The sequence below is a fragment of the Chrysoperla carnea genome, chromosome 1 (assembly GCF_905475395.1).
Source record: "Chrysoperla carnea chromosome 1, inChrCarn1.1, whole genome shotgun sequence".
Classification (NCBI taxonomy): Eukaryota; Metazoa; Arthropoda; class Insecta; order Neuroptera; family Chrysopidae; genus Chrysoperla; species Chrysoperla carnea.
In genome coordinates this window covers 123,817,140-123,844,836 of record NC_058337.1, presented here as the reverse complement: position 1 = coordinate 123,844,836, position 27,697 = coordinate 123,817,140, and the positions used below count along the sequence as shown (strand labels likewise).

The 27,697-nt window shown below is 29.5% G+C and overlaps 2 protein-coding genes across 2 annotated transcripts in view; one reads left to right on the top strand and one right to left on the bottom strand.

The window, feature by feature from the left end:
- LOC123294174 overlaps positions 1-27,697 on the bottom strand; it is a 185,840-nt gene that overhangs the window by 26,747 nt on the left and 131,396 nt on the right. The gene's annotated exons all lie outside the window — the stretch shown is intronic.
- Positions 5,351-5,667, top strand: LOC123298485 (glutathione synthetase-like). Its single transcript, XM_044880502.1, has 2 exons — positions 5,351-5,452; positions 5,511-5,667. Exons 1-2 carry the CDS (start codon positions 5,400-5,402, stop codon positions 5,635-5,637), a joined length of 180 nt encoding a protein of 59 aa, XP_044736437.1. The 5' UTR covers positions 5,351-5,399; the 3' UTR covers positions 5,638-5,667.

Sequence of the window (27,697 nt, the reverse complement as noted above, 5' to 3'; positions counted from 1 at the left end):
TCGAAAAAAAAGTGGTTTATTTTTCTATACGGACCATTTTTGTTCAAATTGAATGATCAAACGTACAAAAAGCTAGATTTTTGCTATCAATAATTACTATCTAAACTATTAAACTACCTGAGAATTTTAACAATCGATATTTACTGAATCTCTTTCGATAAAATCATTTGAAATATAACACCTAATGCCTTTGTATCGTGGTACAACTCTAGTATTATTTATGTTTCAATATACAAACGTCTTGCATTCAATTTACACAGGTAAAACCTTCATGTTACGCTTAGTGAATATTAAATCATATTTTTATAAATTAACCTTATCAGTATAGTAAGATTCCTAAACGAAAATTATGGCACAATTTGGAAGAATTATTATTTGGCCAAAATAAACTTTACTGAACCCGCTTAAAAATTGTTTTCAAACATCTATTATATATATAAAACAAAGTCGTGTTAGTTACACTACTTATAACTAAAGAACGGTTGAACCGATTTAGCTGAAAATTGGCAGGGAGGTAGTTTAGAGCCAGTTAGACAGCATTACCGTGTGACTTGACATGAAACGTCAGCCATTAAACATAAAACGTGGTATAACAAAAAAGAATCAGACTTGGAATAACAAAACGCAAATGACAGCTATGTAATTGACGTATAATGACAGATTAAATTTAATTTTTTAATTTTTTTTAAATATACCTTTATAAATTATAGCCTATGTGTTATTATGATGTATGAGCTATATCATTGTTAAGTTTCATTCAAATCAATTCATTAGTTTTTGCGTGTAATAAAAAAGTAAATTATAAATTAATTTGAAGAAGAAAAACATCGGTTGAGAAAGCGGTCGCTATTTACTTTTAAGCCCAGTGAAGCGGGCGGGTATCAAGCTAGTTTTAAATAAACATTTCATTTTACTTCAATACTTATAATAGACTAGCCTAGGGCAATTCGGTAGCCATATAGACCTTTCGATAACATAGTGCTTTCGCGAAAATTAAACATTGAAATTATGTCTTTTTCAAAAAAGTAAATATGGTGGAAGCGCAAATAAGTGGAACTTATAAAAAGTGTTTCAATTATTTTATTTAAGGTATTATGAGCGAAAAGGCAAGTTTAGACATGTGGTTTAAATTATTTGTATCTTATTTTCCACTTAAGAGCCTAAATGATGGACCGAGCGGTCTAAGGCGTTTGTCTTTGTCTGTTGGTCCATTTAGACTTAGGTTGCGGGTTCGAACCCAGGCAGCGGCAGTGTGAACAATTTATAATTAATGGGAGTGCAGAATCGATCACATTGTCGTCGCTTGGATAAGAACGAAGTAACCGACTCCACCCACATCAGAATGTAATTGTAAATATGTTTGTAATTAAATAAATAAAAATTAACAAATAATGATGTGGGTGGCGTCTGTTATAGGCGTATATGTCAGAGAAACGGAGGTTAAACTCCATTATTATTATTATTATATCTTATTTTCCACTTTTTGATGAATTTTGTTATAACTTCATGAATGCAGATAAAAATAAGAAAAACTTTTTTCGATATCTGCCATAGAAATATCGAAAACTATAATTAAAAATTGAAAAATTTGCATTCTTACTTTTCGTCTTATATCATCAATTTATAACATAATTCACCATGAAAATTTTTTGATTTAGATTTACTCCAACTTTATATACAAAAAAATCAACCCTTTTATCCAAAATTGCATTGACGCACGCACATCCTTAATAATTCCTTTATTTATGATGAATTTATGAGTACCAAGAAAACGGTTCTTGTCCGTTTGTGTGTGTATTATTTATAAATGTATACATACGATGTCTAAGTATTCAGTACAATAGCACGCTTGATGTGACAAATTTAGTATACGTATATATGAGCTTATTTTTATGAATTTGAGAATACTTTCAATCATGAATTGTTTTTTTTTTGTAAATCAAACGCTTTAGATTTGAGTGACCAATATGAATTAAAATCGTGATGTAGCAATAAATATAAGCAGTATTTATCAAAACTAAATGAGCCAAAAAATGTCAATACATTATTGCTGGTCAAACGATCAATTGTATGGGATTTTGAATTCAAAAGAGTCACTGCTGAAATTAATATTTACTTTTATATAAAAGTTGGAACAACAAACTATAATACACATATTTGTGGAACATAGCTCTGACGTTCATGTTTAAAAAAGTTAATATTGAACCTACTCACAATTATTCAAATAAATTGCAATTTTCAATTGTTGATAAAATCAAACAAGTTTTTTTCTGTTATTAATAATACTGAATATGAGAATTCGAAAATAGATTTTTAAATAAAAATGTTTATTAATATTATTGGCTGTGCTTTAAGTAGAATTAAATGAGGATAAAAATATTTATCGGTAATTTAGGCACGTTTTGTGTAAGTACTCATAGTTTACATTTTCTTTTTTACTCTTTTCCTTTTAGAGCTGTATATAGCCCGAATAATTGCAGGGATCTAAATGCTAAGGGCATGTAGTATAGAATCATATAAATAGGATTCAACTACTCTGATATATTCGAATTCACTTTACCTTAAATGTGAAACGAATTTTAAAAAGGGTCGATTTTATCTTCATCGAATTTGTCTAAAAGCTCATCATTTAATCATTAAAATCAAATTTTAAATTTAAACTTCGCCGACAACTCATCAAAAATCCAGATTTTAATTTTTTCAAATGCTTATATCTTGAAAAAGGTGAGGTAAATTAAAAAATGTCACATGTCAAAAAGTGTTTAGAATAGTCCAAAATATAAAATCATGTTATTTTCAAATCAAATTTTTGACCAAAACCACAAAACAATCTTTAGTTTCGTTAGTAACGAATTTTTGGCAAAAACCTGTACTTTTTTTGTTAAACGCTTACAATATCGAAAACGGCAAGGTTAGTAAAAAATGCCGGGGATCAATAATACTTAGAATCGTCCAAAATATAACATCCAATAGCTTTTTTAGATGTTTAATAAAGTGAATGTGGTGTCCGAAAGTAGGGAATTTGAGCCCTACCGTATGGACGTAAATCGAAAATACAGAAGTTCGCATGAATGTGATTTTATTGAGAACACTCAGTCAAACATTTTCAACTAGCTCCCATTAAATTCTACCGGCGCGGAATTTTTTCCTCAGTTAAACTGTTTTTTCGGTTTCGTTGCCTACATTAATAGCAGAGACACATATAATATTCTATTTTACTACTTGCAAAAATGTTCAATTTACTTACGTCCTCATTTATAGGAGCGATATATAATTGGGGCAGCATGTATGTGGGTATATTGATATTTTTATTTCTATGATTGATTCAATAATATAATATAAAAAGAAACAATATATATTCGTTATTTTTGCAAATATAATAGGAAAAATAATATATAAGCACAGGAATATTTATTTATACAGGTAATAATAATTGGATTATCAGCGAATATATAAAATGAATTTAAAAAAAAGTACAGTAGAATCTCGATAAGTTAAAGTCCAAGGGAAACACAAAATATTTTAAGTTATAGAGGTTTTAAGTTATCAAGTGTCTATGTTAGGTTAAGGTTAATATAAAGGTATGTACATATTTCTATGTACCCTAGTTAATATAGAGGTATGTACATGTTTCTATGTAGTTACTGAGGGCCTATACAGAGATTATTTATTTAAGTTATAGAGGTTTCGTCTTTTAAGTTGTAGAGGTTTTGGGCTCTGATGGGAAGGGAACATAGTATTTTTTGAAGTAACAGAGGTTTTTATGTTACCGAGGTTTAAGTTATCGAGATTCTACTGTAGTAGGTATTAAAAGAAAACATCAATAAAAAAAAAAATATTAGAAATATTTTTCACTAGTGGTGTGACAAACCATTATGAGCCATTCATTTTATTCCAAAAGGTGGTCTTGAAGTTTTTGGAAAGAAAATCACGCCATCTCAAGTGAAACACGTGCTTATGCTTGGCTCAACGAGGCGCTTTGATTAGAATAATATTTAGAGATGGCTTTGGCCGATTAGCCGGATCAAATATTGATATCCTCTTCAGAATTGCAAACAAAGTAAGATGCCGCACTCTTTTCCAAACAGTCCGGACTTTTTGCGAACAGTCTAGGAAAGTGGCTCGATAGTCTTCTTAGCGGATTTGTTGGAATATCACTTATAATATAGGACCCCTATTATTCTAAGTGTTTATTTTTGTCACAAATTTGATTTTTGCAACTAGAATTCTTAGCGAAAACTAGTCCACTTCATACCTGAAGAAAAAACAACTGTAAACTAATCCACTTCATCCACTGTTAGTAGTTCTAACAATATTATATCTTTGTTATAACGGAGATATATTTGAACATTTTTTATTTTTTGACATCAATGCTAGTTTTTTAGAAAAAGTCCTCTCAAACGAGGATACAGAAAAGCTACAATAAGCCTCAATACACGGCAATCGTACTCTTTGATAGATCAGTTGGTTAAAATGCTGCTCCGGAATGCCCGAGGTTATGGGTTCGATCCCGGCTCGGCTGTTCTTTATAGATTGTTGCCCTAAATATCAACGAACAAACCTAATTAAGGATTCCACAATAGTATTTTTCGAATTTGTCACGCCACTATATTTGAGTGCTTTTTTCGCAAATGTACATTTATACATGTAGAATTATAGAATAAATACAAAAAGCTTTGTAGGATGTACATAAAACACAATTACGTAATAATGTCAAAGTACCCATTTTTAATAATTCATTTGGGTTGATTATATTTATCATACATGAAATGCCTTAAATGACACAAAAATGTACTATTTTAAGAGGGGGAAGTACAATAAGCCTGCTTCTAATCAGTTTTTTAATCATTCCATTCATTAGAAATAGGTATCTAAGTCAAAGACGTAAAAAAAAAGATTTTCAGTCTTTAAAAAATCGAATAATTTTTAAATAAAGTTTAAATAAAATAACTTTAACTTTATGACGTCATCAGATTTCAAAAAAATTAATTTTGCTCTATCACATCCAAATTTTATCCAATTTTCATAAACCATGTACGTAATCCTACTAAATTTTGGTCATACTTTTCAAATTTGTGAACAAAATTAACCCAGCTCTAATAGGTTTTAAGAATCTGGATTCCTTGTCCCGGATTTAAACACATAAGTGATAGCTAACAAAAAATTGACATCTTAGCTGAGAAGAATGACCCAAAATTAGTGGGTTTCAAAAAAAATTTGAAAATCCTGAAAAGTATGTTTTAAAATCGCAACGTGATGGTGTAGGTAATAATATTTTTGGGGAAAATATTCGTGATTTTTTGATACATACTAAAGATAATATTGATCGTGCTGCATGGATATTAATGAATAGAATATTTTCACCAGTTGTTCAAGGTTTCTTGATTCAATCAGAAAGGATGGGAATTGTAGATTTAACATCTGAACTAGGCATATATGGTGTGATCATCGGGTAAATTTCATCAGTATTTACTTGATTTCTTTTTTATTAACTTTATTTTTAATTATAGAAATTCAAGTGAGATTTTGTATAACAAACAATCTGGTTATATGCTACGAAGTAAATTTGCGGAAGCTAATGGAATTGGAGTTATTAGAATAAAAAATGGAGGTATTGACACTCCTTATTTGAATTAGAGTATATAGTCATTAAGGTAGCAAGCAGTATCGGGGATCACAGTTTTTTTTTTTTTTTTTTTTTTTTTTTTTTTAAATTTATTCAAAATATCGAAGTTTTCTTATTAGTTATAAGAGCAAAACAAGTGAAAACAAAAATTTTACTGAATGAATTGTTGAAATACTCTGTATTATTACTTTCAAACAAAAGTTGTTGATTTTTTATAAGGAATTTGCCTGTGTTATCTTAAAAATTAAAAAATTTTAACTTTATGACGTCATCAGAATCCAAAAAATTTAATTTTGCTCCATCACATTCAAATTTTACCCTTTTTTGATAATCCAGGTATGTAATCCTACTAAATTTGGGCTATACTTTTCAAATTTGTGATCAAAATTAACCTAGCTCTAATAGGTTTCAAGAATGTGGAGTCCTTGTCCCGGAATTCATACATAAGTGATAGCTAGCGAAAAACTGGCATCACAACTGAAAAGAGAGACCCAAAATTAGTGGGTTTCAAAAAAAATTCAAATAAGATCGGATCAAATTTGCCTGTGTTATCAAAAAAATCGAATTTTTTAACTTTATGACGTCACCAGAATAAAAAAAATTTAATTTTGCTCTATCACATCCAAATTTTATCCAATTTTGATAAACCAAGTACGTAATTCTACTAAATTTGAGTCATACTTTTCAAATTTTTGGTCAAAATTAACCTAGCTCTAATAGGTTTTAGGAATGTGGAGTCCTGATCCCGGAATTAAGCACATAAGTGATAGCTAGCAAGAAATTGACATCTTAGCTGAAAAGAATGACCCAAAATTAGCTTAACAAAAAATTCCAATAAGATCAAATTTGCTTGTGTTATAAAAAAAAATCGAATTTTTTTACTTTATGACGTCATCCGAAGCTAAAAAATTTAATTTTGCTGTATCAGATCCAAATTTTATCCAATTTTGATAAACCAAGTATGTAATCCTACTAAATTTGATCATCCTTTTCTTTGTGATCAAATTTAACCTAGCTCTAATTGGTTTCAAGAATGTTGAGTCCTGGTCCCGGAATTAAGCACATAAATGATACCTACCGAAAAACCCGTTATCGCAGCTGAAAAAAATTAGTGGGTTTCAAAAAAAATTCCAATAAAATGGGATCAAATTTTTCTGTGTTATCAAAAAAAAATCGAATTTTTTAACTTTATGACTTTATGTCAATTATTAAGCTCTTTTATTAAGCACTTTTACTACTGTGTTTACCTACATTTTTGAATGATTTTTAATAAACGATTAAAATATTTTCATATTTAACATTGAATGTCTTACAATATAGTCAATGTTATGTTATATTATAATGTTGACGTCATAATAATTATAATATTATTTATTTAAAATGTTAACTATTTGTGATTTAATCATTTAATGACGTAAGTACGTATTACTAAAGGTACCTATATTATTAATAGTTTCGAGACTAAATTCAAACAATTACAGTAACGTGATTTTCATTTTTTTTTAAATCAAATTTTTTTACTTGTTAATTTTATTAGTAATTCAATTTTGACTAATATTTCTCCCGAAAATGTAGACTTATATACTGTTATCAATTCGTTTCATGACAATCCGCTTGATATATGCATTTTTTTGTCTGCTACTTTTGGCATCACCAGCGGCCTCCTTTTGAATATAGACTTTTTTATTAGACAAATCGATGTTATAATCGATGGGACCGAAACTTGTAGGAATTGCTAAGAGAAAATACAAGTTTTCGAGGTTTTTATGGTTTAAAGCTTCAGTACAGCTTGCCTTAATTGAGCCAGATGGTTGAAAATAGGTATGTAAGTTGGATTGAGGTTGAAATTATTTGTACCTCATTTTCAACTTTGATGATGAATTTTGTTATAACTTTATGAATGTAGACGAAAAATAAGAATATAATTTTTCGAAAGCTAAATAATTAAAATAAAATTTACAGTTGGGATATTTTGAAAATTACTACAGATATCGAAAAATTTTATTCTTACTACTCGTCATTTATTCTTACATTGTCAAGTTATAACAGAATTCACCATCAAAATTGAAAAAAAAATATTTTTTCAAATTTGTGTTCCCACTATTTTTATTTCCAGTAATTAATTAAGGCTTTAACTTTAAATAGTTTTTTTTTTTTTTTAATTTCCACCGACGTTTTGGAGAAATCTATGAAAACATATCATTCATCTACAGTTTTACCATAAAATCAATGCAAAATATGCCTACTTTAGAAGTCATTTACTTCTTTAAATAATCGGGTAACCCCACCTAAAATTTTCAGAATTGATTAAGATTTAGTCCAACTTCAAATAAAAAAAATCAAGCTTTTTATTTAAAATTGACTTGATGCTCGTACATCCTTAAAGATTGAATTAATAAATAAATTTATTTATTTTTACAGGTAAAATACTAAGTTAAAAAAAATACAATATTGTGATTAAGGTAGTACCAGCATGAAATCACTTTTCGACAGATTTGGCCGAATTTTTTTTCTCGGGTTTATAATAGCTTTATTTATGAATTCCTAAAATTTCATAATTTTTGACCGTTTAGATCGCGAGATATTTAAAGACAAAGTTCGCGATTTTGAGGTTCATGTCCCATTTAAAGCATGTAAAATGTCCGGTCTCTCCAACTATTTTTTATGATATTATTATATATTGAAGAAAAAGTAGAAAAAAATGTTTATACAATACAATTCTAAAAAAAAAATTTAGAAATTAATTTTCACTTTCGAGATATTAATTTTGACGTAAATTGATCGAAATTGGGACGTTGGCATAATTATTTCCCATTTTAAACGGTCAAAATTTCTGAAACTTTGGGAATTAATAGTAAGCATTATTAAATTCTTAAATTTAATTTTTCGTTAAATTCTGTCGAAAAAAAATTGTACCATTGCTTTAACATAGAAACTGCAAATACCATGCTGGAACATCCTTAAACAAAACAAAATAATTGAATTTGACTCCAATATTTAAAAAAGAAGTGAAAACAAACAATTGACTGAGTTAATTGTTGAAATACCATGCATAAATAGTGTTGATTACTCTATCACATTGCACATACATATACAATTTATATATTACATGCTATACAATTTACGCCTAATTTGCGCCCTCACGGGTAAATAGTGATGTTTACGAAAAAATATTTCAAACAAAAGTTGTTTATTTTTTGATAAAGAATATTTTTTATATTTAAACTTTTGTTCTATCTCTAACGGTTTACAAGATGGGTCATACGGACCCATAGGTCAAGACCCAATTGACCTATGTTGCTCATTTACGAACTCGATCTCACTTTTTACGTCCTGAGTACGCTGTAAAAATTTTAGCTCGATATCTTTTTTCGTTTTTGAGTTATCGTGTCCACAGACGGACGGACGGACAACCGGAAATGGACTAATTAGGTGATTCTATGAACACCTATAGCAAAATTTTGTGCGTGGCATCAATATTTTTAAGCGTTACAAACTTGGGACTAAACTTAGTATACCTTGCATATTACATATATGCATGGTATAATATGGAAAAATTCAGATAATACTTTAAGTGTGGTTCTTTAATACGCAGCTTTTTTTAGTCCCGTATATTATTTATATTCAACGTGTGTTAAACCTTATAATAAATTTTTTATATTTTTATTTGTATAAATATTTAACAATGTATTTTTTTTTTGTTTCAAATAAAACTTTAATATCCGTCATTTTAGGATTAAAATATTTTGATATGGATACTTATAAAATATATATTATATTTGCTAATAAAATAATTTTTTTAATACATAAAAAAAAAATTAATTAAGTATAAATCTCTCATATTTAATCTGAGTAGAGATTTAGTAGACATAGTTTGATTTATTTTATAACCTGGTTTTGATTTATTTACAAATCTTTCTGTTAAATTATCTATGCAAATGAATATTTACAAGTGAAAACAAACAATTGACTGAGTTAATTGTTGAAATACCACAGGTAAAAACTGATGTTTACTAAAAAATGTTTCAAACAAAAGTTGTTTATTTTTTTATAAGGAGCATTTTTTACATTTAAACTTTTGTTCCCAGGACCCAATTGACCTATGTTGTTCATTTACGAACTTGACCTCACTTTTTACGTCCTCAACACGCTATAAAAATTTCAGCTTGATATCTCTTTTCGTTTTCGAGTAATTGTGATGACAGACGGACGGACGACAGACAGAGGACAGACAGACAGACAGACAGATAACCGGAAATGGACTAATTAGGTGATTCTATGAACACCTATATCAAAATTTTTTTCGTCGCATCAATATTTTTAAGCGTTACAAATTTGGAACTAAACTTAATATACTATGTATACTTCATATATATGTTACATGGTATAAAAATATGTTGGAAAATTTGACTTATTTTTTTATGTTTTTTTCATAACAAATCCATTTTGAAAGTTGATAGAAAATAAGTCAAAAATACTTTATTTGATAAGAGCATTTATTTTCGATACCGAAAAATTGGTTGCTATTCACCTCTAGAAAATTATCTCCAAATATGAAATTGAAAGCTCTACAAAAGAGGTTTCTTACTTACTTATCTTGTTAAACTTGTAGATTTGAGCTGTTATAGTTTTTCTTTTTTAACATACAAATCCTATATTGAGGCTAATTTTCTTAAGATTAGTTTGTGATTTGTGATCATTAAATCAGATAGATAGATTAGATAGATAATTAAATAATAGATCAGATTAAAAGTAAAAACCACCGCTTTATAGCCGCCACCTCTAACCGTAACCCCCTTCAATAACACTTAAGGGATTGTTCTATGCAGCTAAAAGATATGCACAGTTTTCAATTTTTTAAATTATAAAATAAGCCTTATTCATTGAGTAGGTGGCCATGAATTGTTTGACATTTACTATTTAAATTCTTATAGAAATCTTTAATTTATGGTTCAAAATGATGATCACAGATGGATTATAAAAATTGAAAACTGTGCATATCTTTTAGCTGTGTAAAACAATCCCTTCAAGTATTATGGAAGGGTATGTTATGGTTAGAGGTGGCGGCTATAAAGCAGTGGTTTTTACTTTTAAGCCCAGTGAAGCCCATTTTTGTGTTATTTCTTCTCTAAGTAATTTTATCCAAATCTTAAGGCATTAATATTTCAAAAACTAGGGTATATTTCGAAAAACTTTTCTCTTAATTTTCGTCTAATGTTCGAATGTTCTAAACGAGTTCACCCTCAAAATTTGAAACGTGAAACTTAAGTATTTTCATACACTCATTTTTTTAGGAACGTCTTTAAACGCATTTCCTTTGATACTAAATACTTTATTTTACACTCTATAGTATTCCTTTATTTGTATTTTTATTTCTATGATAGATATTACAAAGCAAGAAGAAAAATGCTGATCGAAATTATCCAAGCAAAACATATATTCCTACTATATAATGGATATATATATATTTGCATGAAAGAAAAACACTCGGAGATATAAAAAAAATATACATAAAATGATTTTCCTTTAAACAAATGAAAATATTCATTCCATGTCCTGTAAAAATAATATACTTATTTAAAAAAGAGAACATTCATAAATTTAATATTCTTAAAATATCATCGACTATGTGATAGAAATACGTAAATTTCCATGGTTCGGAGGCTAATTGGCACCTGTAAGCGAAATTTGTAAGATGTTTCCCAGAGTAAACTGGAAAAATTTCACAATGAAGAGGGCAATTTCATGTATAATTGCAAGACGGGGGTGATTCAAGGTACATTAGGGTATGATGCATGGTACATTATGACATTGAACCATGGATCGCATATCTTGCATCACGGATTACAAATATTTATCCATAGCTGTGTTAAATATTTAAACCTCAAAAAAATATACAGTGTGTAGGAATATTAGTACTCTAAGGAGATAGAGATAGGAAAATAGGGATTTTCAGTGCGATACTTAAGAAAACAACTATAAATAGCACAAATATATAATTTTTGATTCCTGGCTCTACACTTTCCTTAAATAGATCCAGAATTCGAATTTCCTTAGTAGCAAACTTACTTTGTATCAAGTCTTAAAAAGGTGGATATAGAGAAACAAGAAAATGTCGCTTCTAATTGAGAGTTTCACAATTAGGATCGGTTATCATTTTCTGGTTATATTTCTTTGAGTAGCGTATAATTGATTTTTAACACTCAACACAAAATTAAAAGCTACAATATACTAAAATATCCTTACTGTGTAAGTTTATACGTAGGTAGATGTGGGAATATGAAAACGGTTGAAGGTACAGAATCTTTTGATGAAAACATTGTACTCGTTTTTCATTTTTAGGATTTCGTAACGTAAAGAGAAAACCATTTAAAGACAGGGATAATTTTGAAGGCTTTTTAAAAAAATAATACTATGTTCGTTTGAATATTGGATAAAAATATTATTCAACTTGTCATTAAACAAGAAACTTGCGTAATCTTGAAATAGCTTATCAAATTTTGTCCTTAAATAAGTTGCCTACATATACGTTCCCTCGCAAACTCCTATTTTGGTTAATAAGTACTGGAAAACTTTGGTCGGTACACTAATACTTTTTACTCTCTTCGAAGCGGAAGCGTTAAAATGAGCGTTAAAATTACGGTTTATGAGACTTGGTGGTAAAATCTCTAATCTCTGAATCTTTGTTATAAAAAATCGATATGCACTTGTCCGATTTTTATGATAATATTTAAAAAAAAGGTTTTTTTATATTATAAATATTTAAAACTAAACATAACAAATTAATACAAAGATTATATTGAGGTTAAGTGTGTTTATATTAAGATTATTTATAGCGTATTATAATTATATGAATATAAGAAAATGTGGAAAATTTATTCGTGTTATACAAAAATCTTCTTTAATATCTCTTAATCATTTTACTCATAGATGATTGTAAGCTAACAATCTGCTCCATTTCTAGGATTTTTCTGATAGGCCTTAGTTACGTTTGACAGCATAAATAAATGATAAAAAGGATTTGTTTTCAATTGTAAAAAACAATGAAAAATTGTTTTGAAAAATACCTATAAAGCCACTCTATTTTTATAATCCTTTCGATAGTTACAAACTTCTTACAACGTTTGATTAGAGGTATTGTATTTTTAATGACTTTTAATAGTCAAAATTCGATTTTCATTAATTCAAAATTAAAGCGTTATTAAAAATAAAAATGGCGAATTCCAACATCGCTTCCTAGCAAATTAAAACAAAGGTTTGTTAAGTTTTCCAAAACTCTATTTTTTATGAGTGCGTGTATTTTGCCCTGCACATTGAATACGCTTCATGTGGAACCTTGAGCTGAAGCATTCGTATCGTTGAGACGGGACTTGAGGTTAAAGTCACTGTCTTTAAAAAATAAAGATTTCAAGACGAAGCTCAACAAACCGAGCAACTATCCTCCCCTTTTGACAACCAGCTTACGTTAAAGTGTAACAGAAATAAAGTGTAACAGTCGACATAGCAATGCGAAAAGTCTTGAAATGAGCAATCTGCTTTTATGTAATTTTAAGGGAAATCAACATAAGTCAAGCAATATTCGCGCAAGAACTTTAGAAAATGCACGCTGTACACTATGCGGTGGGGAGGAGGTTTCGCCCTCATGCACACACTTGTAAAAGGTTTCAAATCCCTTTAGGTTCGCGTATCCCATATTGCTATAGCGACTCTCTTATCTCTTTCACAATGGTACGGAGCCTTTTGTGTTCTTGCCCGACTCGCTCTTGACCGCTTTCATTTTTATTACCAAACTTATCTTTAATCTTGATCAATCCTCCAAATGGTAGACCAAAAGAATTATAGAAATTCATTTCATTATTGGCACACGGTTTATAATATCTTATATATCGAAAAATTTATTCATATAATCTTTTAATTTCCATATTGTGACATTCAAAGATGTTTACCATGTCTTTACAGTAGTTAAGTATTTAGAAATAATAATGATGGTGGTTACAATATGAGTGATTATTATAGAAATTTCCCCGAGTATTTTAAAATAACGAAAATTGAATTATGAAAATAAATGTGAATCGGTTTTACGTGCGACCGTCTAAACTCATTAAAAAGTATAACAAATTTGTTGCAAAAAATATAACCGACGAAAAATTCACAAAAAGTACCAAATAATATTAAAGTATCGATTTCAGTCAATAATTGAAGTCGATGCTAATCATCGATTTGCATATTACAGTGAAACCTTGGTGCCTCTCGAACCTCAAGGGACGTGTATAAAATTTTGAGTTTATGAGATTTTGACTTAACAAGTAGTTCGAAGTACAGGGTATTTAATTTCAAAAATTTTACTACGACTAACGGAGTCTACTTTTTGAGACAGTATTAAGAGTAAACATTAAACTGTCAAAACATCGTAGTGAAATATCATTTTATTCGAGCTACAAAGTCTTAATAATTCGAAATACCGCGTGATTTGGGTATTCAGCAGAAGAGAATGTCATTTTCTCTCGACTTAACGAGGTTCGAGTTATCGAGGTTCCACTGTATTTATATTGAAAATGTTAGTTTGTCATCTAGTTCTGGATTTAGATGCGTGTTTCTTGTCAATTTCAACATATTTTGGAAAAAACGTAGTTGAGGATATTAATAAGGTTTTGTTTCAATTTAAGGATGTACGAGCATCAACGCAATTTTAAATAAAAAGCTCGATTTTTTTATATGAAGTTGGACTAAGTCTAAATCAATTCTGAAAATTTTTAGGGTCGTTGCCCGATTATTTAAATACATAAATGACTTTGAAAGTTGGTATATTTAACATTAGTTTTATGGTAAAAAGGAAGATGGATGATATTTTTTCATAGATTTCTCCAAAACTAAAAAAGTTGAAAATAAGGCACAAATAATTTCAATCCTAAATCTAAAATTGTCTTGGTGCTCATACTACCTTAACTTTCAAAAAATTCATTGGAAACAAATTTAAAGCAAATTAAATTTGCATAAAAATTGTATTTGCTCTTCATTTTTTGGTATAGTTAATTATTTTTTGAATAACCAAAGCAAAACATATAAAAAAATATTTCGAAGAATAAATCTCCCATTTCATCGAAATCCCTTTGTTATAAAACCATGTATTGTTATAAATTTTATGTATACATGTTTTTCCTAATAATCTGTTTTTATTATTATTTATATATTCATCGGTTTATTATTTGTATTTCGTAAATATAAAAATCAGGTCAAAAAATACCATAATTTTATCCTGAATCCTTAAAAAAGTTTCTCTATTCATAGAAACTCCAGTATGCTGTATATCAATGGAAAAGCTTGATATAGAAGTACTTCATTTTTAAAATTATTATGTATTTACTTTTAATTGCAGTTTCTTGAATATCGTTAAACTTTTATTTAAAAATTTTATTTTAAAATTATTGATGCCATTAATAGTAAAAGATTTTCCATATTAAATGGTACAGTCAACTTAAATTTAATTAAAGATAGTAATTGGAAAGATTTTATGATGCAATTTTTGTAATATATGATACTTGGCTGGGCAGCATGATATAATTAATGCTGAAAAATCAGCATGCATTAATTATATGCAATGTTGAACGCATAGAAATTATTGAATTTTCATCAAAACAAGTGAAAAGAAACAATTGACTGAGTTAATTGTTGAGATACCATGTATAGACGGTGTTGATTACGAAATCGATTGTTTTTTTTCGTCATGTAAGTAAAGAAACATAGCCACAGAGAAATGATATTCCCATATAATACAACTAAATGATTTGCGCCCTGAAGAGTAAACAGTGATGTAAACGAAAAAAATTTTCAAACAAAAGTTGTTTATAAGGTCATTTACGAACTCGTTCTCATTTTTTACGTCCTGAGCACTCTATCAAATTTCAGTTTTTCGTTTTTGAGTTATCGTGGTGACAGACAAACGGACAGACAACTGAAAATTGATTAATTAGGTGATTTTATGAACCCCTAAACCAAAATTTTATTCTTAACATCAATATTTTTAGGCTTTACAAACTTGCTTAGTACACCTTGATATATATAAACGGTGTAATGAGTAATCAGTTTGAGCTACTTACCATGTACCACTAATTTTCATTGGCTCATACCGTTAAGGTAATCTCTAGCGGAGTAAAATAGAACGCGATAATTTAAAAAGAGAAAAAATATAGTTCTCTAAATAGTAGTGGTATTAGTGCCGTAAATCTATCAATCCTATAACAAATATTCTCATGTATGCAGACAGAATAGCAAGCAGCACTTGTTCACAGCACAAAGGTAAATTAAGCAGCGTTGCCGCTTGTACAATTCACATTTGGCTCAGACTGTATATTCGCCAAAAGTAATCTCCGTTTATTGTTTTTTCGTAAAATAGACTGTTAATTATATCCTATTTAGGCTCAAAGTATCCTTAGTTAGTTTTTTTTTTTTTATATATATTTAGTTTTGTTTGAAAAGTTACTTTGTGCAACAAAAACGCGAACTAAAAATATTCAAACATGTCTTCTCATATGAGCAAACTTTTTATCTTTTGGCCAGAAATTAATTAAAAGTTATAATATTAAATGAGAAAGCTTTTAGAAAAATTTGATTTTTATTTTTTTTATCTTCATGTCATTTTATATATTACGCTACATTCAAGAATCACATTAATTGCAAAACTAAGATAATATAAAAATGTAATTATTTTTACTCATTAAATGTTTTATTAGATTCTCGTACATAAGAAAGTAGGTAAGTATGTAAATAAATTTTCTCATTTTTCGAGGTTATGCAGTTTTTATTAGTGCTCATGAATGTTCCTGAAGGTCTAAGGAATCCAGGAAAAAAGAAGTTTTTACAATATTTTTCGACTTATTTCTTTGATTTTATACTGCGGTAAATTGTCTAAAAGTTTAAAATAAAAAATAATGAGCATAAGGTAAAAAAGAAGGTCGCCTATACAGACACGAATTTCCTCTGGTATTTGGGTCCTTTCAGAGCGCTGTGACGCCGAAGAAACGTCCTAGAATCATTAACTAGAGGGCCTTAATCGAAACTACGCTCTGCTAATAGAAATTTTTTTAACAAAATTATGAAGATGAAGAGCGTTTATGACTGGACCCAATCACTAGAGGCGTTGAAACTCATATGCTCTTTTTTAACATTGCCAGTAAAGGAATTCCTCTCCTCTATCTTATACTCTTTGATAATAAATATATATATATATATATATATATATATATATAGGATGTCTCAGAAGTAACACTCGCCCTTATTGCATCAGGTCCAAAATACAATCCTTAAGAGATTTTTTAATCCGATGCATGAATAGTTAGCTATTAATTAAAATAGGCAGCCAATAAGAAGCGCACAATAGCGGCAACACAGTAGGGAGGAGGGAAAATAGTCAGAAACGGTGAGAGTAATGTACGAAAGCTTCAATGTTATGCGTACGCATCGGATCAAAAAATGGAAGAGGACTTTTCATCTTAGAATTTTATTTTCTACCTGATGCAACAAGGACATACGTTTCTTTTAGGACACCCTGCATATAAGGATACTCTGTTACTTCTAGGACACCTCACTAACATGACTAAAGATACCCGACTACACATAACAAACACGGTATTTAAATATTGAATAAGTACATACATTCCTCTTTGATTTTCATTGATTTCACTTAAGTAGGTATTCTTAGAATGTTTTTTTTTCTTTCGAATTCTTTATTGAATATTGTAGATAATTAATATCAATTGAATTAATAAGGTTATTAGTATTCAATGCACATATTTTAAAGATAAATAAATAAATACAATATAAGAATTGTTTGTAGATCGTAAAAGTAGACCCAATATATATATATTGGGAATGTATTTTGAATACATTTTATATGTAAATATTATATAGAGTTATGTTCTATATGCATTCAGTTAAAAATTCTATTTAAAAATTTACATATTTTTATATACGTTTTCTTATTGTACAGCGGGTTTGGGAATGGTAAGAAAAGAACGTAGTGAAGACGATTTCTGACTAGCTAAGGTGAGGATGGAATGGCTGTCATGAGGTGGGACATACTTAGACCATAAGGTCCGTTCTGGTACCAAGAAGAGGATTAGCTTGTCTTCAGCCAATACTCCATGAACCACTTGGAACTGTTTAAGGACAACTTTAACGTCAATGGACTTTAGGTAGGAGAGGTGGTTAAAGAAAGACTGACCCAAATGAGTATATCTTCTTATGGCAAGAGCTGGGCAGTGGTAGACAAGATGAGACATTGTTTTCTCCTCTTGCCCCCTGAGGTAGGTCCTGCACTTACCTTGATGAACTGATACAGCGTACCTGCAGTACCTGCATACCTTAGCCAGTGCATTGTAGCGATATCAGATTTAGGGAAAACCTACGATGGTATTCAAACTATATTTGTCTTGAAGTACCACAAGTACGTTCTTCTCTCCGTCTTAGATTAGCCTTTGTTAAGATATCAAATTTCAGGAGCAGTATGCAGTTTAAAAATGCAACTATCGAATGCCTATTGGTGCTTGTATCCGGCAGCCGTTTTTAGCAAGTACGCTATGGCTAACAAGCACCCACACTAAATCAGCACCTCTTTCAAGGAGTGTAGGATCTGGGGTTAAGCAGCCTTTGATTATTTTATGAAGCAGCTCTTATTCCTTTTACTATAAGTGATCTGAATTTTTTTGTCCAATGGGCGAGCAGCTGCCGTATTCGAAAGTAATTCCCGCTTAGCTAAAAGAGAATTTCAGAAGATAGCTAAGAACAGCTTCTGCGTTCTTCTTTCTTCTCAGAATTCAATCTGGTTGGCATATAAATGATTCTTTCTTTGTTGGAGGTGTTTTCATTACTAAATCAAATTGTTCAGACTTAAATCGTAATGACTTTTATAAATTCTTTTTTGACTGCCATTTCTGTTTCGCAACCAAAAACAATTTATTAATGCCAGCTCTCTCACAATACACTCTCCCTATACTGCATTCTAAACACTCTGTATTTACTCATATACATGAACTTTTTTTTATGCATGATCAAGGTATTATCGAACATATATTCTGTTATTATGATCTTAAAGTATAAGCTTCGATTTTTTATTGGAAATCACTGTATATATAAAAGATTATTATATTTCTTAAAGCCTCTTCATCTTTAAAGCTTGCAATAGATTCAATTTTAATGCAAAAAGATGTAAAAAAAGCTGTTAATTTTAATAGACCAAGTAACCGTGTGTCTCTATTAAATTTGGATAACAATTAGTTCAAATTTTTGGTTAAATATTCTAATTTTAAATTGAATCAAATTAATTTAATTTATCAAAAAATCATCTAAGTGCTTTCACTTTCATTTTTCAGCCAGCCCACGTAGCCCAATCATCCTCCACATAATTATTTTTACATGTAAACGAATAAGTGACGTAATAATAATTATATACTTATACCCTAATTTGAATATGTTCACATAATTTATACTAATTATGATGACGGTGTGTGTGCAAAATTGAAAAATATAAATACATAAATAAAATTTTGAAACTAATTTTGATGACAATAATTTGCATAATATTGAAAAACATGTAAATTAATGTAATTTATACACACAAACATACAAATAACGTTATTTATGATTGAATTTTGTGTAATTAAATAAACGTATTTACTATTTAATAAATTTTGCACTCAAATTATTGGTAACAAATATAAACAAATTCGTTTAAACAATAACTTTACTACGAAATATTATTATAATGTTTAAAATACTCATATAACCAGCATGTACATTTAAATAGTAATATGAAATAGAGGATAATCGTGATGTCAAACTGGTTATATTACTCATAAAAATGAAAAACCAGACTTGACATTATGACAAAATGGCAAGTGAAATTAAAATTGATTAAAAAACGAAGAAGTTATAAGCAATCAAAGATTGCATTCAAAGGTTGCCCATCGCCTTTAACAAAACAAATTTTTATATGTAATCTCTATGGCGATACTCACGTATGACGTCACTAGTGGATATCTTCCTTTCGGTTTCATTAGGAATATTAAACGTTCATATCTTGCATAAGTAAATATTTTTAAATTTTGTGTTAAAGTGCTAAATATTGGTTAAATAAATGGTGGAAACGCAAGTAATTCAGTTAGTATATCACTTTTACCATGTACCAATGAATTTACATGCGCTTTCACCATATTTATTATAACATAACTACTTTCTAATTTTTTTAAATAATAAAATTTTTTAACTACGTTGTTTCAATACAGTTTTGCGTTTCCTACTTCGTGGATTATGTAGCCATAAGCGACTATTTTATGGTAAGTAAGAATCCTAACATATCTCTGAAGAGATATGTGCAAAGTATAGTGCTTTAATTTGCCAAAACTTTAATAGAAAATAAACGAAGATATTTTGTTTTATTGTCGTTTAAAAATATTTAACTTTGGATAAATTGCGTTTTAAAAGCATGTTTATTTATTTGACGCCCACAAATGAAAAATTTACAATTCAACCCATACGATATGAATCCCGGGGCTTCACTAATCATAAGAAATGTTATTCTGTTTGAAGTTATTGTGTATTAGTTAAATGTATGATCTACGTTGTATAAATAATTTGTTTGTCTAAATGAATACACACGCTAGTCGAAAAATTTATACAATTTGTTCATTTGAAGATCGAATTCTATTTCTTTGAGATCAGCATTGCTAGAAATAAACTTGATTCGATACGTCTATCAGATACATGGGAAAAACGCATCCGGAAATTTCCAGGAGATAATCAATCACTTTTAAAACCATTACAATGTAATACGTTTTTCAGTTTTTATAATTTTAGCAGGAAAACGTTTTATTCCTCGTACAAATATTTTGAGAAAGCAGTGTTTCATGTGGTGCAGTGAGACGTGACGAGAATAATAGTATTTCTTTTATATTACCTCGATGAGTTTCTATCGCTTCATTTAGCATTTTTTTTACAGATTTTCTTGAAAAACTACAATTTAAAATATCATTACTTAACAATAACTATTACTATATAGTTGATATATTTGATGAGAATTTGAAGTAAAATTAAAATTTTTTTGCGAAAAATGGATCAAATCAACAACCAAAAAAATGCCTTAAAGTAAACAACAATTTTAAGGGTATGCTTAGCATCGAGTTCAAAAAGTAATTTCAATTTTTATCAATTGGTGTCGGTACTCAAAAATTAATGTTTACTTTTTTATGCATTTAATTTGGAGTTGGTTCTATATTGCAAACAAATTTTTATTTTGTACTTTTTAGTGAGTTTAGGTACACCTTCATACGTGATATACATAGTCACTTGAACCCGTACCTTAAAAACTACTGAACCGATTTTGATGATAAAATTATGGGTCAAAATTAGCCATTTTTTTTTCAAATATATCTATCTAAAGACGACGATTTTAAGACGAGCATAATGATTCCTTAACTGTCGAAATTCATCGAGACGTTTGGAAGATACGAGATAATAAAGAAATTTTTTCCAACTAATATACATACATACATACAAGATACACGTGAAAAACATAGCCACTCCTTGATAGTCGGGGGAAAATATAGGCAAGTAATATGAAATGAAATAAACGAGATTGTAAATCCTTACTTCACTGGAGCAAATGAGGACAATCTCTCAGTGAACACGGTACACATACAACATATGGCAAAATGAATGTTTGTTTAAATTAAATATAAACATTTTTTTTCACTGCCATTTTCATGGCAATGACTGTGAATGTTGTTTGTTGTATGTATATACAAGTACACACAAAACAACAAACAATTATTTGTTTTTGTACGCTTTTTGTACAAATTTACAGCAAATATGTGTGCCTGTATATGTATTTTCTTTTCGCTTGTATGTTTGCTATACAGAATGTTCGATTTACATCTAGGCATATAAATATCACAAGTGTGACAGAATACATGCGTTAAGCCATGCATCTAAGTGAGAGGTATTATATACATGTGTTGAAGCTTCGATATCCGTTGAGATAGTTGTAAGACTCTTGGAGAGTGGGAGTTTCTTAGTTGAATAGATTAACTACAACAGATAAGCCACAATACAAGTCACTTTTTCAATATTATATAACACCTATAATACCTCTTCCTTAGATGCATTGCTTAACACATGTACTCTGTCTTACTTGTGATATTTATATGCCTAGATATAAATCGAACATTCTGTATAAAACAATTTAACAAAATTTATGTCAAATTGCCAGTAATTTGCGTTTAACAAAAATATACAAAACATAAAATTATGTTCATACAGAGTATCCTTTCAGACACAGAATGATGCACACAGAATAGAGGTTGGAATCAGTTCACTTGAACAATAACGAAATTAGGCAAGTAACAAAGGGTGGTCTAAGTTATAACAGCAGGACTTCAGCAAATGATAGATAACGTTTAAATAATGATAATTTCTTAATACACTTACAGGCGGGGAAGCCTTCTTTTCTAGGCAAAAATGACGGTAATTTGTTCGAGAGTTTTTATCTATGTTTCAAGAAAATCTACTCAGCCGTTGAAGATCATTGAATCTTGTATAGTTATTTCAGGAACAGCATCGTAAACTTGCACTTGAAACAAAGCTTAGAATACTATCGATCAAATTATCTTTAAAAATAATCAAATTTGGTTCAACCATTGTGGCATCGTTAGGGGCTACGATGGCACAAAATCAGGTCTGTACTATTCGTTTATGACATCCTGGACGGATGGACTGATTTTGATTTCATTTTTATTGAAAGGTAATTTGATCAATAGAGTTCTTGGTTATGTTTCAAGTGCGAGTTTAGGGTTTCGTACTTGAAAAACCTAGAAAAGAGGTCATGATCTTCAAACGGTTGAGAACAATCCCGATCAAAATACCTTTTTATCACAATCGAATCGATTAGACCTAATTTTATGCTGCCATGCTTCAAGAAAATCTGCTTTTCCGTTTGAAGATCATCACCTCATATCTAGTTCTTATCGGGTACGGAACCATGAGCTCGTACTTGAGACATACCTAAGAATACTCTCTATCAAACAAAAAAATTCAAAACGATTCATCCACTTTGGAGCTATGACACCACAGGCAGACACGCAGATACACAGCCATGTACAACTTATAACACTCCTTTTTGTAGCCGAGAGTTAAAAATTAGGTACATTTAGTGAATGGTTAATTAGGTACTCTACCACCGCTAGATCCGTCACTAGCCATTCGTACGAAAAAAATCAATTGCTTACTTTTTTTCATCCTTGTAATTTGTTCATCATGATTTGAGTTAACGGAGGACATTCTGTATGTAATCATGTAATGTATATTCGTTTATAAATCGTTTTGTATAATGGAAAACAGATTATGTCAATTGTAATGTTTTCATCGTATTTTGAATAAAATATTTAGACAATAGTAGAAAACAAATTATTCTAATTTAAAAAAAAAGGTTAAATTATAAGTTTTAAACTAATTTAAATTTTGTTTATAATACATTTTGTAAATATGAAAATTTAAATTAAAAATGACGTAGGGAGGTGTGTTACAAGTTCACTATTACTATCATATACCTTTGCTTAGATCCGAGTAAATACTTTGTTGTATAAACACTGTGTAAATACACGATGTAAATGTTGCAGATGGATTGCCGAATCAACTGTTTTTGATCTTTTATTTGGTTTTTATTCCTGATGTCACCAGCGCCGTAAATTCAGTCACGGGCACTTATAGCCCCTATGCCGAGCTATAAGTGCCCGTGACTGAATTTACGGCGCTGGTGACATCAGGAATAAAAACCAAATAAAAGATTTGTGTAAAAATACTAAACTAGTAATGAGTCGGCCACTTGTTGAGGCTACGAGCGCTGGCTACGATGAAATATGCCTTATGGTCGCTATGCAAATCCACAAATCCAAAAAGTGTAGGGTTCGTCAACTATCGCGCTGCTTCCACGAAATTCGGGTACTTGCTGGTAGAGGGGGGACAAGTATGGCCTCGCCCATTCCAAAAACAGAGTGGGACCTTATGGGGTATACGTTTGTGCAGCACATGTGCTGATGGACAAACGCCGTTATTATGATTATCCAATTTTTGTGTGGAAAGCTTTTGGCAACTATCTTACTTTTTCGGCTTTTGGACACAGTTTCCCGCTCAACAGATACCCTTAGGATTCTGTTGGTCTGGATAGAGAAAAATAAAATCTTCTATACATATTTGGCGAGTTTGTCCTTGAATTTTCTTTAATAGCGATAAGTTATTCAATTATTTTCAATTTTTTGCGTATTTAATAATTAAAAAAAAGTTAATGTATGGTTGACACAGTGCATTCGGGTGAAAATATGAATTGTGGGAAATTAATGAATATCATGGGAAATACTAACAATTATTAATTATTATAAATCAAATATGAATGATTCATGTTATTTTTACAATCTAATCATATCAATATTTATCAATGTTAGTTTATTTGTTTGTATCTTTGCCCTTTTTTTCACTTCAATAAACAATAGATCAACGTGATTTTTGTGCAAAACTAGACCTTTTAATTCTGGGGAAAATTCTTGTAAAATAACATAAGATAACACTAATCCAACTCCAACGTCAGAATAGGGAAATGTAATCGTCGTGTTTTTTACGAGTTTGTTGGTCTGCTAAGAAAGGACGATGAAGATTTGCTATCTTAGAAAACTTTCGAAGAATCGAACATGCTGTTAATTTTAGATAAAATCGATTATAAAAAAATTAATTCAAAACTGTGGATTAATGTCTGTAGTTTAGTTTATAAAAGCGTATTTAAATTAAAAGTTATCTAAGTGTATGAAGGTCATACAATCTATCTTAGAAGAAAATGTACGAGACAAAGCTCCTTAATATCATATTAAAATTCTACTTTGAGTTAATCATTTAAAAAGGCAATTAATTTTTTCCATCCTGTATAAAAAAAAATAAAATCAAAATATACGTAAAATTCTCTTTGAACGGTGTTACAACACATTTAATTATTATCATTTTCATTAGAAAGATAAATTTATTCATATAATCATAAAATCCATATAATATACAAAAGATATTACGATTAAACTTTATTTTTACTATGTTTTAAAAATCTGCTGTGTTCGCCACAAAACGTCCGTATATACTTAAAAAGAAACCGGCACATGTTAAATAATAATTTCTAGTAAGTACATCTGCGAATGTAAATACGAGCTAGAAAGTTAACTTTTAAATGAAGCGCTCGCAAATTATTATGTATTAACTTAGTACACTAAAAACACATCGTATTTAAATCGATTAAAAGCAAATTACAATTCGTTTTGATTTGAGGTTAGTTTGCTATAATTGCATTTGTCCAACAGTCAAATTTAACTGTGACTAAAAAGCTATATAACAAGTGAAAACAAACATTTGACTGAGTTAATTGTTGAAATACACTGTATAGAAAGTGTTGTCCTAATTTGCGAAATCATTCGCAACAAAAAGTTGTTTATTTTGTACAAGGGATATTTTTTTTGTTTAAACTTTCATTCTAACGGTTTGCAAGACGATTTATGTTGCTTATTTACGAACTCAACCTCGCGGTGACATTATCGTCGGGGTCTACATGAGGGTTTTGTCTACGGATACAGGTAAATTAATTAGAATTTATAAATATTTAATAATTAATTTCAAATGATCCTTAAGAGCATGTTAAATAGGGGTTTAAGAAAAAACTTGTATCGCTTCAAGCATTAAATAACAGTTCTAGAATTGACAAGAATGGTACTAGTAAAGCAAGAGTGTGTTTGTTGTGAACCTCTTTATTCTACTTTGAACAATTCTTTTAAAATTTAAACTTTTCCTACTGCAGCGTCATCCTTATTTAATACTTTTCGACGGATACTTTTTGATCCACTAAGATGGTCTTCCTTACCTCTACTCTCCATAAGGCGTGCGTAGACTTCATTAAACATCAAAAACGAGCATTCAAGTGGAAAACCTCAATACATACAGAGGACAAAAGAGATAAACATAAAAAAATAAAATAATTTAAAACATGTTTTAAAAACAATTCAGACTTTTAATAAAACTAAGTAATATGATCGAACATATTAAAAAGTTTTTCCATACACATACATGCTTATCATACATAGGTATAGATAATATATAGTTTTAGTTCTAAAACTTCTATGTTAGTTGGTTCTTCTTTCTGTATGGTATATTATTTATATATCGAAAGTTTTAAATTTTGTGTTGTAGACATTATTCAATAAAATAATTATTTATTATAATAATATAGTGGGTAGTCTATGTTGTGTGTTTAGGTTGGTAGCAATGAAGTTCTTGATATAATTGTATTCTCTCTGAAATAATACCATAGAGAGTGTTGTTGTTGTATTATAATGTTGGAATATAAAGAATAATGTATAGTACCTTGGGTCAATTTTACCTTGGAGCACTGTTAGTTTCTTCAAAGATATTCGTGTCTATGAGACGACAACTTTATGAAGACAAAATTTATTTATTAGAAGGCAAGTAAACGAATGAATGATTGCCCATGTGCATTTTTTTAGAAGTAGAAAAGAATCAAAGTGTTTAGTGTAAAAAATTTTACTTTTAACTTATTTATTAGCTGACTGTTGAGTTTAAAATTACATTAAAAAAAAAATTACTTATTTTGTTATACCATGTTTCAACATCTAACGCAAAATGTTCGGCGGGTAAAGTTTGAATAGAAACATCGCTATGTACGTTAGATCAAACAACATACTATGCTACTGATCAATGATAATTAATAGATTTGCACTAGATATTTTACAACTATTTTCACCTTTATTATACTTAATCATGTGTACATTACCGTAGGATAAGTGAAAAAAAAGAAGTCTTATCTTAAGCTGTTACTGGACAAGAGACAAGGATACCTGTAAGAGAAAGTTGTAGGTTTAAATTAGGGCGTTATTCGTGGTTCACATATTCATGATCTTGTACCATGAAGCACAATTTGAAAAAAATCTAAATGCGGTTTTTATCGATAGCGGTTCAATATTCAAATTCTCAAAATTTTAGGAATAAATTATTGTAAAATGAAACTATTTTCATTTTTAAATTGTTAATTTTGATACCAGGTACTACACTTTCTTCTAAATATAGTTATTTCTTGTCAAATGAAACGTGAGAGATGAATCTAAAGTATATAGAGAACCGGATACTTTCTAAAAGTAAAATATACTGCAACTGAGAGACATTAATATATATGTCGTATTTCTATTATGAAAATCTTTTTGTTAAAATTATCTTAGCGAAATTATAAAAAAGTAGCATTGAATTTCCAAATATTATAATACTATTATAGGGAAAATTAACTGATGTTGGAGTTTGCGATACACATACAATGAATGCATTGTACGTGGATGGGGACCCTCAATTTACTTTTAAGCGGCGCCCAGGAAAATAAAGGTTTTTAAAAAAGTGAAGTTTATTACCGGATTTGTCTTTATTCATGTGTCAAATATCTCGTGAACTATTAAATTTATGGTAGTTTTAATTATTAAAAATTTGTTTGTGAGTTAATTTTACATAAAAAAAGTTCTTTACAAAATTTCCGGGGAAGCAAAGAGTCAATTATTCATCATTTCCTCAAAAAAAGGCTTTCATGTGTGTTACAGTAAAAACAAAGACTCCGTGGCTTGTTATTTCTACATTATTTTTTATTTCGAAAGCTTACAAATTCCAGATTATGCATTTTGTTCGATTGTTGTTTACAATTAAGAAGGTCTTTACCTAGATTGCTTGTGGTTCGGACATTTACTGGAATATTCTGCCGACCATAGTAAGTAAATACCTGGAATGATGGACTTTGTTTTTTGTTTTTGAAATTATTTTATCAATAATACACTTTTGGAAACTTTTATTGAAGGCTATGGCTTGTATGGTTTTCAACTCTTTTTTGAGATTGTCCTCCGGAATGGAAATACTGGTTGCTCGATGCACTAGGACATTGTAAGCTCCTGAATTGTCTCAAGTCGGATATAATGAGTCCGTCAGTATAGTTGTAGACCGTCATTA